Consider the following 12387-nt stretch of genomic DNA (forward strand, 5'->3'; position numbering starts at 1 on the left):
TGCAGTGAAGTTAAATATCAGTGCCTGTTTATGTCTGATATTCCAATCAATTGTTGATGAATGTGAAAAATAAAACAGACTGCTTCAATTTAAGAGATACTTTATATCTGAGAAATCTGAGAACAGTTTGAGACGTTACGAATCTCTAGAGAAGACACATTTGTTTATAGACATTTATTTTCTACTTTTTATTTTATGTAACCTCAGAGAAGCATCTCATTTGTGATTTTTCTTACCTACAGATGCCTGTTTCTCATTGTGGAGCTCAGAACATTCATTCAGTCTTGGGAATGTCAGGTTTTTTCCAGTCTAAGTAGAAAACGGTAAAATGCAAGGCCGCTCAATTGATCAAACATCAAACCTGGGAGAGGCTTTCAGTGGATGTATAATGATGCCAAAAGGATTTGCTTTGATTCATCAACATCTATCAAGTGTTTCAATAGAGAAGGATTAAAGTGTATTGTGATACACAACATTAGACGGCTTGCTTTAGAAGAAAGCGAGGCACATCTTTATCTTGGTCTGCATCTGCCTGCTTGTTTCATGGGTCCATGTGGGACTGTGTTTATCCAGTGGGAATATTAATCATGTGGGGATGTAGTATACCGTCAGCTATTTTGTGAATTTTAAAAGGCTGTTTTTGAATTGTGAAAGAAACATGTTTGAGTGACAGCTCTAAATTGCCCAGTGATTAGTGCTGCGCTGTACTGGCTTCCTCAGATGCCCCATCTAACTTATGAAGCTAGTTGTAAAAGCTTTTGACATTCAAAATCAAAGTGGTTAAATGAGTTTTAAAGAAAAGTTATTAGTCAGTCCATTAGGAGTGCTGCGATTGTTTAATTGCTTAAATGAAAGTGAATTGCTAGATTTCATATTAGTGCCTCACAGCAGGCAGTAATGTGTAAGATTTGAATTGTACTCTATGCAAGTACATTTGTAAATGTGTTAGAATTTATAATGCACCACTTTTTTAGTCTTGCCATACAGGGCATAATATACAACTAGCATTAACACATTCTTCTTTTGCAGCCAGAGGTTTGTTACCACCCTAAAAACTAAATGTGTACAGTGCAACAGGGTGGCTTTGCAATGCGTTGATAGTACTTGCTTGGAAGTATTGCAAGTACTTGCAAAGAGTTTCTGGCTTTACTCTGGCTTTACTCTGAAGTCTTGACATTGCACACATGCTAGTAGACAGCTTGTGTAAATGTGCAGTGACTAAACTGGCTCTTTTTCCTCCTACCACTGTTCTGTATTGTGTAACAGATTTTCTGTGAGAACACTGATCTAATTTAATTCACACAGAGCTGATACTGAGACAATAAACATGATGACTCTTAAAGAGCCTTTGAAATCAAGAGCAATTCAGAATTATGCACATGAATCTACAATCTCATACTATTCCTAGAAATGAGGGAATATGAACATATAAAAAGTAATAATAAATGGAATTAAATAAAAAATGTTAATTTAATAACACATGAATAAAATTTTTATGTATGCTACATAAATACATCAGCCTTTAAAATAAAAAGAAATTCAGAATTATGTTAATGAAGCTACAATCTCATTCTGTATTTTGAATGAGCTCTGGAAGCTCTGGAAGTTTCACAGAAACGAGGAGAGGCTCTGGTAGTTCAGCCGAGACGAGTAGAGGCTCTGGTAGTTCAGCCGAGACGAGGAGAGACTCTGGTAGTTCAGCAGAGACGTTGAAAGGCTCTGGTAGTTCAGCAGAGGCGTGGAGAGGCTCTGGTAGTTCCACAGAGATGTGGAGAGGCTCTGGTAGTTCCACAGAGACGTGGAGAGGCTCTGGTAGTTCCGCAGAGACGTGGAGAGGCTCTGGTAGTTTTGCAGAGTTTAGACTGGATTCAGGAAGATCAATGATGACGTGACTCTGCTCATGAAGATCATTGGTGACTTTACTCTGCTCATGAAGATAATTGGTGACCTGACTCTGCTCATAAAGATAATTGGTGACCTGACTCTGCTCATGAAGATCAATGGTGACTTGCCTTTGTCCATGAATATCAATGGTGACTTGCCTTTGTCCATGAATATCAATGGTGACTTGACTCTGCTCATGAAGATCATTGGTGACTTGCATTTGTTCATGAAGATCAATGGTGACTTGCCTTTGCCCATGAAGAACACCGGTGACTTGACTTTGCCCATGAAGATCACCGGTGACTTGACTTGACTCTGGAGTGTCAACGGTGACTAGCCCTGACTCTGGAAGGTCAACGATGACTGGCCCTGACTCTGGAAGGTCAACGGTGACTGGCCCGGACTCTGGAAGGTCAACGGTGACTGGCCCGGACTCTGGAAGGTCAACGGTGACTGGCCCTGACTCTGGAAGGTCAACGATGACTGGCCCTGACTCCGGAAGGTCAACGGTGACTGGCCCTGACTCCGGAAGGTCAACGGTGACTGGCCCTGACTCCGGAAGGTCAACGGTGACTGGCCCTGACTCCGGAAGGTCAACGGTGACTGGCCCTGACTCCGGAAGGTCAACGGTGACTAGCCCTGACTCGGAAGGTCAACGGTGACTAGCCCTGACTCCGGAAGGTCAACGGTGACTAGCCCTGACTCTGGAGTGTCAACGGTTACTAGCCCTGACTCTGGAGTGTCAACGGTGACTTGACTCGACTCTGGAGGGTCAACGGTGACTTGACTCGACTCTGGAGGGTCAACGGGAACCTGACTCGACTCTGGAAGGTCAACGGGAACCTGACTCGACTCTGGAGGGTCAACTGTGGCTGTCATCCTGTGCAGAGGCGCTGGACAGGCAGCCATCTTGTGCCATGACTCTGGACCGGCGGCCATCTTGGGCCGTGGCGCTGGGCCGGCGGCCATCTTGGGCATTGGCGCTGGGCCGGCGGCCATCTTGGGCAGTGGCGCTGGGCTGGCGCCATCTTGTGTCGTGACGCTGGACTGGCGACCACCTTGTGCTGTAGCGCTGGGCTGGCGGCCATCTTGCATCGTGGCGCTTGGCTGGCGACCACCTTCTGCTGTGGCGCTGGGCTGGTGGCCATCTTGTGCAGTGGCGCTGGGCTGGCGGTCCTCCTGTCTCTATACCCCGGTCTAGAATCGGCCATTCCACCGGGAGAGACAGGTGTGGCTGGGGTATTCCACGGAGACCGATGTTGTAAATAAAATACAAACTCCCAGAAATGATAGGCGTCCAACTGCTCCATTTCAATTCGAGGAACCGGGTCATCCAGCCAGGTGTTGAAAGTGTCCTTTAGGGCCACATCATTATATCCCATCCCCTCAGCTAGGGACCAGAACACTTGTGCCATGGCACTCATTGCCCTCTTGGCGGAGGGTGGTTAATTTTAAATATTTCGCCCTCCGTTCCACCATACTGGCTGGGGAATGGGAATGAAGTCCCACACCGCTGGATCTCGACATTGATGGAGTCCTTCTGTTACGATCGGAGACCCAGGGAAACACAGGAGACAAGATATCCAATCGCAGTGTGGGTTTTAATGGGTAATCCAAATCAGAAATCAACAAGCAGGGGTCAAAACCAAAAATCCATCCAAACAAACAAATAAACAGGAATAGGAACAGGAACTTGGAAGACGAGGAACTCGGAAGGCGAGGAAACTGGGTGACGGAAAGAAAGGACTCCATGAAAACAAATGGAAACAGACCGGATTATATAGGCAGGGTAATGACTATCAATTGAAGACACCTGAGTGCAATTAACAGGAGTGCAATTACTGTGATGAAGGGACAAGGCTTTGTGGGAATTGTAGTGCCTGCAGTGAGGTGCCTATGGGGAAGTGAGACCACTAGTGGACACCCAGGGAAACAGAGACCATACAGCGTGACACTGATTTCCTCTCCGTGGGTTGAAGGTTTGAAATGTTAAATAAATTAGGCTACATTTGACTGAAATGCTTGTATTGAAACATTTTGCATTCTACCTATGATGAAAGTGTGTTAGATGTTAAGTTTTGTGAAGGAGGGCCACTGGTAGGAAGCTTTTTAGCTGTTTATGCATTAATATGCATAACAGAGACTGTAAAATATGTATTTAAAGGGTTATTATGATATAAGCTGTCTGGAGCTGATGAAGTTTCAACGTTTTTTTTTTTTTTTTTAAGTTGGCAATTTAACATTTCTTGGTATTCAATACTGCTATGGTCTGTATCTTTCAAACCCACTTTTAATTAAATCATGACTCACTAGCTGTCTTCCTTCAAGATGTGCCGTAGGAGGAATTCAGTACTAGAGCATGTGAAATTTTATAAATACACACATCCCACCTACTAAATAACTGTACAACACAGCTGTGTTGTATTATGTAACAAATTTTCTGAAAACACTGTTAAACTGAGACTAAGATTAAAAAAGGTGGAGACTAAGATTAAAAAAGGTGTGTGTGTGTGTGTGTATAATTTTGTATTTATTTACAGGTACTTATTTTTTTTGTATTTTAGTAATTTACTAATTCTAATAACAAATTAGCAAGTAACAAAAAGTATATATATGAAATATACTACTAGAAATATATATTGTATAATTGTATTACAATATTTAATGATAATAAAAAATTAGAGCATATAGAAAGTAATAGTATAATAGTATATTTATTATGTTAATTTATTAAATTTTATTTATTGCTTTATCCTATTTAATTTATTCAATATTGATTTTGTATATTATTTTTAAATTTTACATATATGTGTTTGTGTCTGTATAATTGTATTATTATTTTTTTTTTTTAATGATAAAAGCTGAAATGAAATTTAAAGGATTTAAAAAGTCAATCTAAAATGTTGCTGATGTGTCCTTAATGGATTTAAGGACATTGCTATGTTGTTAGGGCATTGCTAGGGTGTTTTTATGGGAGGTTGGTCAGTGGAATGACTCTCCTTTAAAGGCTGGTTTGATTGTAAACAGTTCGCTCACAAAATGGCAAAGTTCTCCCAAAACACTTATCACCTTCACTTCAATTTCTTATTTTTTTGTTCTTGGCATACTGGTAACTTATTTTCCTATTACCCATTATTCCCTTTCCTGTCGTCATTCCCCACCCCTGACCCTCAAATGCTCCCGCAGTCTCACTTCCTCCAATTCATTGCCATTTCCTCCAGGAAGCATCTGCTGGTCCCTCATGAAGCGGCCTATTAGAAGGACAGAATAATACTGAGTTAGTCATGGGACATTCAACACTGCATTAGTCCCATGTGAGCCCTTGAAAACACACACTGAGGTCAATCAACATGCATTCAAAGCTGACAGTGTTGAGTGTAATATGTAAACAGAGGTATAGAACTACTGTAAAGCGCATTCCCAAATGCAATGAGCGGTGCTTCTGGGAAAATTTTTCCCCAGTTTGTTTTGTCAAAGAATCCTGTTACAGATACAATGGAAAAAGTAAAATAAATGGGGGAAAGTCCAATGTCCAATGTTACACATATCTTTATGAGGAAATGTTAGGCTATGCAGTTGTGAAGTTTCCAAGGTATTGTAACTTAAAACCTTCAAGGAGGTAATTGGTGTGGATCCATGATTGGATTTAACGGATCCTGTGCAAAGGAACATAGGTTTTTTCCATCAGTTTGAGCTCATCTATCAATCTGCTGTGGGAGTTTATGTATTATGCAAGCTTTAGTTTCACCAACAAGTAATTTTGTTCATAGTTGCGATTGTTTTGCTTTGGCAGCAACACCACCCATGAGGAAGTGAAAGTCTGTAACAGACTTCCTGTGCTTGTTGTCTTGGGAGGACCTCACAGGGGCAGCTAAGAAAGCCAGGGGATAGACAGTTTAATTTAGTTCCAGTCAGTGTCGACATGGAGCTCTGGACGGTACTATATCTTGTGAGTCTCCTGAACATGGCATGTTGTTTGCTCGAATCATCCTACATTGTTCGTTTGAACAAACTCTCATTCGAAGATGCTCAGAATTATTGCAAACCTGGAAGTTTCCTGACCAACATTCCAAATGAGAAGGATATGGCGAAGATTCTGAAAACAATCTGGGATATGAATAGCAAAACCACCACGTCATTTTGGATTGGACTAAAGAGGGATAAAGGCATCTGTGTTCAACAGCATTTGCCTCTTAAAGGATTCTACTGGACAGTGGACAACAGCACTCAATCTGATGTTAAAACCTGGAAAACCCAACCTAGAGGTACTTGCGCAAATCTTCGTTGTGGGCTGCTTTCAGTGGAATACAGTGGCTCTGGCACAAAAAGCAATGGTTTTGTTGATACTGCCTGCAAACACGAACATCCTTTCATTTGCAAACGAAACATCAAGCTGAAATGTTCTCGACCAGAAATACTCAACACACATGACATGATTGAGCCAATAAATGATCCGTATACATGTCAGATTGTTTGCCGTTCTGGTGCCAGGTTCAATCTGACATGCTCCAAAGATCTAGTTTGGACTCTAGTCGGCAACGAAAACATGAATATATCTCAACTCTGCCAAGAGTGCAAAAAAGGCTACAGGACAGATGCGTCCGGAAACTGTGTGGATGTAAACGAATGTGAAGAGTTGAAACCATGTGAACACAAATGCCAGAACACAGAAGGCTCCTACAAATGTCTCTGTTCATACAATGACGATGACATTTGTAATGGCCCATCAAAGCCGCCCACCACCAATCGGAAAAACTATGAATATTCAAACATAAACCGGGGCAAATCTAGGTTAACTCAGCCTACGTTTCTGCCTACTGATGATGTCAGAATGCATGAGACAGTCATACACATTGAGGAGAGCAGTGGTGACATTTCAAATATCGTAGTACCTGTGATAATAGCTCTGTTGATTTTCATAGTGCTGCTGGTGATTGTGGCAGCCATTGTGAAAGGCTGCCAGAGGAGGAGATCCATAAAACTGGCCAAGAGGAAGGCGGAGGCTGTGCCTCTAAATGGATTCAGCTCCAAAGAGAAGGTGAATGAAAAGGAGGAAACCTAAGGGGAGAGACTGAGCAAATGTAAAATAATTCAATGTGACACATGCAGACTACAGAGGGTGCTTTTTGCAAGATATTCCTATCTCAGAACATTTGGGTGTGAGTTCTGGAGTCACAAGAGTGCTGTGTAATTACTGCCTTTGAATTTCATTTACCACGGTTGAAATCAGGTTGAAATCAGGGTCTTTATACCAAAGTGGATTTAGAAATTCTATCTAGGTCACATCAACGGTAATTAGATTTTTTTTTACACTTTCATAGCTGATATTTAAATGCACCTATATCTAGAGTTCTAAGAACTGTTGAAGATATTATGTTAATACTGCCATTGGATGTGTTTTCTAAAGATATATCTATCTTATGTTTCACAATATGAAAGTTTTAAACGTGTCTTTTTAACTTAGTAGTTATATAAATAAAGATGGCTGTTTAAACTGCTGTACGCCGTGGTCGTTTCTTTGAGTACCACACATAAATGTCTTTATTACCTGATAGAAATGGCTGAAATAAGTGTCCTGATAGATTATATTTGTTTCTGGAACTGCTTGTAAACAGCAAAAGGGAAGAAAAGTCAGGTAATTTTTGTGCAGTTCCGTTTGGTGCCGCTTGAGGCGCTGAAATCATTTACAAATGTTTTAAAGGCGTGCTCAGTAATTTTTGCTTATATGATTTTGGCCGACATGACAGTAGACAAGCTAATTCTTATGATTATAAATGTGATTGCAGTATCATGCTAATGTATTTTTAAATAATTTCAAATATATTATTTATTAATGTATTAACATATAGTAATATATCTTCAATATATTTCAATAAAGAAAATAGAGTACGATTTAAGTATATATTTCACCTTTTGTCTAAAACGTGATCATGTCATAGTCTGTTTTTTTTGTTGTTAATATTTCACAATTAAAAAGTACATAATACATTCATTATAATCATTAATGAATAAATAAACAAATAGCGGGTGAAATAAATTACTCTAAGGATAGCCATGAATCAGCTTTGTATTAGACATATTCCCTGCAGCAGCATAAACATAGAAGTACAGCAGTCAATGGAAACGTTTCTCACATGCTTCAGGTCAGGCTTGATATCTCACCTTCACTGTTAGGATTAGGTTTACAATCAAACACATAACATTTAGGCTTCAGAACCGTCTTTTATAACTATTACAATATTTTCACTTGAAATAGAATTGAAAAACATGTTCCATGTAAAAAAGTGCAGACTCGTAAATTTGCTGTTTTTCTTTCTTTCTTTTTTTAAGAAATGTAACTGTTAAAATATTAAAAGATTAAAAAATAACCTTCACTGACTAACATTGACAAAATCATAATACTCAATACTTCACTGACTAATGCTGTGATGTAATATTTGCATACTGCACTGCGATTGGTCTTCTTTCTTGCATATATTTACGTACTTAATTTAGATGGAAGGCAAGGCGGTTCTGATTTCATTTCTGTACACAGACATAAAAACATAAAAACCGAAAACTGTAACACTGATTCGTTCCAGCTTTGCAAGCACTGCAAGCTTCCTTCGTAAAATACAAATAGTTTTACCACACTCAGAGTGAATGATTTCCACAGGTTTTATTCCATTTCAAAATAAACAACCAAATATTTGGCTGTGGATATTTCTTTTTTTTTTTTTTAATCGGAACGTCACACATTTGACCCATATCGACACACCTTATAATAACTTTCATTAATAAGCCAATCAAGGCATTATATAGCTAAGCATAAAAAGTTCATGCACATTCATATAGGCAAAATTGCACACTAACTTTAAATTAAGCATTATATAATCATATTATGGCATTAACGAAAGTTATTATGAAGTCTTCCAATACATCTCAACAAAAAACACATACTGCAATGACAACAGATTACAAAACAAGTCTTGCAAGTTATGCTGTAATACCGAGTCCTACAGCGTTGTAGTTCTAGATGTGCAGGTGCCATTCCTGTACGTGCTGCCCGACTCCAGATTGTCGGGCTGAAAGTCATCCACACTGTATCCTCGACTCTTCAGAGCCGTGGCATAGTAATCTATGGGCTCCTCCGTGGCGTTATCCCACCACCGGAGGCATAAAATCCTCTGGAAGGAGCGTCTGAAGTTGTCCGACAGGAATCCGTACAGGATGGGGTTGGCACAGCTGTTGGCATATCCCAAAATCACAGCCAGCTGACTGAGGGTGGCGTTGTGCTGCTGGACGAACACGCTGACCAGCTGCATGATGTGAAAAGGCATCCAGCAGATCACAAACACCGTCACCACCATCATCACCATCAGCGTGATCTTCCTCTCGGACTTTTTTCGCTGCTGCCAGCCCGCTTTCAACGCGACCACCCGCATCTTCACTATGATAAGGATGTAGCACATGCATATGGCAATGACAGGGAAGAGAAAGCCCATCAGAAAGGCGTAGATCACAAATACAGCCATCCACCGACGCTCGGGCTCAGGCATCTGCATGTTGCAAGCCACCGATCCGTCCGAGTTGGGTGCAGTGGTGGAGAAGATGATGATGGGTAGGATGACCAGGATGGAGAACATCCAGACTCCTAAGTTGACCATTTTGGCGATGGTGGGTCTCCGGTACCGGGCTGCTTTGATGGGATGCACCACGGAGATGTAGCGATCGATACTCAACACAGTCAGACAATAGATGCTGGTGAACATGTTAATAGCATCAACACTTAAAACCAATCGACACAGGAGAGAACCAAAGGGCCAGTGGTGAAGTAACGAAGAGGTGACTAAGAAAGGCACACTCAACATGAGTAACTCATCCGCGATCGCCAAGTTTAAAATGTAGATGTTCGTCGCAGTTTTCATCTTCGCATACCTGAAGATCACATAAATCACCATCGAGTTTCCACAGAGTCCCACCAGACAGACTACAGAATAGATGAAGGAGATGAAGATCGCGCTGCTGCCGTGAGAATCCCCGTTATGCGTCTCGTTGCTGGAGAAGTTTATCAAATATAAACCATCCTCCAGGTTCTTGAAGGTGTCGTTGGGCAGCATTCCGACACTGTTTTGAGCCTTTCTATGTATTTTTAAGAGTTTATAAATTAGAAGATGCGCGCACTGATACTGCGAGACTCCGGAACGCGCATCCCGACGCTGCGACGTTTCAGCACCATGGACAGTTACTCCACATCCACAAGCATCACACTCACAGACGTCACACGTGCAACATGACGCCATCGGCGCCTAATGGTTTGTGAGCGTGTCTGAGAAACAAAAATAGTTTCTTGACGTCATCTAGACCTTTATTTCAATGTCAAAACAAATATAGCAATACATACAATGTTTGGTCTTTCTTTTTGCCTAAGGTAACTTAAAACAACACTCAGACTGATTCTTTTATTAGAAAGCTATATTTGTAGCATATAAGTATTTTATTTTATTATTCTTATTATTCTTATTCTTGTTCTTATTCTTATTATTTGTTTTGGGTTTTAAACACCACAATCTTCTAATGTGTTAAAAACAGAAAATTAAACTGGCATTTGTATCTCTGAAGGAGATTTCATTACGGTCAAGTCCTCAACATTGTCACAGGGCCGTTCAGAGCACCCTAGAAATAATTGTGTTTAATTAACCTTGTTTATGATATTCCTTAGAAACCCAGCCTATGCTCTTGCAATGATTTGCATGCAGTCACACAGATTAGAATAAATGCTAAACAGTTAGGCTTAGTTTCCAAACACAGTTGAGTTAAAAATCCATAGCTTTTCTTCATGCACTTTCCCTCTAAAATTGAATAAAATATGTTGTTCATCCTACAACAAGGAACAGGGTTTTACAAAAGGTCCACTGAACAAATGTCTGGAGTCAACCAGTTGGCATCTTTTGTGACTATTGCCATAGTCTTTATATAGTTCTCATATACTGCACAATGCCTTATAATAACAACAAAGCACCAGTGTGAAGTGTGAAGAGGAAGCTTATCTGTTCTTATTTCTGGCACCACCTATGAATGCAAAGCTAAAGAAAACAATCCAACTTCAGTTAAAACAAATGTTGTTTGAGGGACTATATAGTTTAGTTAAAAATGCCAGGTTCCTGGTCCATACTACATTTAAATGCATCTCTGAATGTGTGTAGATGAATCTTTTTATGCAAAACAACAACAAAATCAACAACAGCTTTGGTGAGCTTAATTTTCACTATTAACACTACTTACTGTTGATAAAAGTTTATGAAATTAAAATCCAAAATATTTAGGTTAAACTTTTAATCACTTCATTTTTAAGTTTTTCCAAACACAGTAACAAATAAATAAATAAGTAGATAGATGGATCTATAAAATCTGTAAATCAATAGCACATTATGTAAGAGGAGACTACAGGTGCTGAGTTTTTGGTGGATGTAGCTTGAAATTGTTTGAAATATAAATTAAGTCTCAGACTAGGGACTTTTTGGTGGCATTTTTCTAATTAAAGTTTAAAAAAAATTCAGTATGTTGTAACATGCCCAAAATATTGTATTCATTTAACAAGACAGCTTCTTCTTCAGTCCAAAGCCAAGATACTCCATCTAAAAATGTCCCCACTTTGAAAACAGGATATAAGAATAGCAAAAACCTGAAACACTTTTGTCAGAATTTGAGTGAAAGCCTACCTCTTTTTTCTCTCTCACAGATGGAGACTTGTGTTGTCCTTGAAATGTAATGAGCCCAGTCAGAGCACAACATGTGAGGAGCAGATGGCTGTCTTCACACTCTTCTCTCTGAGACATGCTCTCTCTCTCTCTCTCTCTCTCTCTCCCCCTCTCTCTCTCTGTCAGGTGTTTCTCTCTTTCCATCTAGTTAAGACCAGTGTCTTTGCCTGGTGTCATATAAAGTGACCTGACTTCTTTAGGGCAAATATGATTTCAGACATCAGGTACTGTAGATACAGCTGTCTGGCTCTGGCTGTTAGGCTGCTTATTAAAAGCCATTAATTAGTAAGACATTTCATTTCATTTTATTCAGTAAATTTGTTGTTTTACAACCAAAATGTATATATAAAAAATACATTTTTATAAATTCATAAAGACAAGTATCTTTATTTTATTATTATTACTTGGTGCAACATATAACATCCAAGTGAAAGACATAACACCACCAACAAAAAACAGAATCACTGAGTTGGAAAAAGGATCACGCCCTTTGGTCAGTATTTTGTTGAACCACCTTTTGCTTTCATTCCAGTCTTTAGTCTGTTGGGATATGTCTCTGTCTCTACTAACTTTGCACATCTAGACAACATTTGCCTACTCTTCATTGCAGAACTGCTCAAGTTCAGTTAAATTTGATGGTGAGCATTTGTGGACTGCAGTCCTCAACTCATTCTACAGATTTTAATGGGGTTTAAGTCTTGGGCTCTGACTAGACCATGCAAAGACATTCATCTTTTTTCTCCTTCAATCACAATGTGCTCAG

General features: G+C 39.8%; 2 protein-coding genes across 2 annotated transcripts; one reads left to right on the forward strand and one right to left on the reverse strand.

Moving 5' to 3' along the window:
- Positions 1-5635: 5635 nt before the first annotated feature.
- LOC132111999 (uncharacterized) lies at positions 5636-7384 on the forward strand. The gene is made up of 2 exons (XM_059519599.1): positions 5636-6965; positions 7001-7384. The coding sequence occupies exon 1, from the start codon at positions 5807-5809 to the stop codon at positions 6944-6946; it is 1140 nt and encodes a 379-aa protein (XP_059375582.1). The 5' UTR covers positions 5636-5806; the 3' UTR covers positions 6947-6965; positions 7001-7384.
- Positions 7385-8522: 1138 nt separating this feature from the next.
- On the reverse strand, positions 8523-10238 carry LOC132111345 (somatostatin receptor type 1-like). The gene has a single exon (XM_059518559.1). The coding sequence runs from the start codon at positions 10164-10166 to the stop codon at positions 8880-8882; it is 1287 nt and encodes a 428-aa protein (XP_059374542.1). The 5' UTR covers positions 10167-10238; the 3' UTR covers positions 8523-8879.
- Positions 10239-12387: the final 2149 nt, after the last annotated feature.

The sequence above is a fragment of the Carassius carassius genome, chromosome 31, assembly GCF_963082965.1.
Source record: "Carassius carassius chromosome 31, fCarCar2.1, whole genome shotgun sequence".
In the NCBI taxonomy this organism is placed as follows: Eukaryota; Metazoa; Chordata; class Actinopteri; order Cypriniformes; family Cyprinidae; genus Carassius; species Carassius carassius.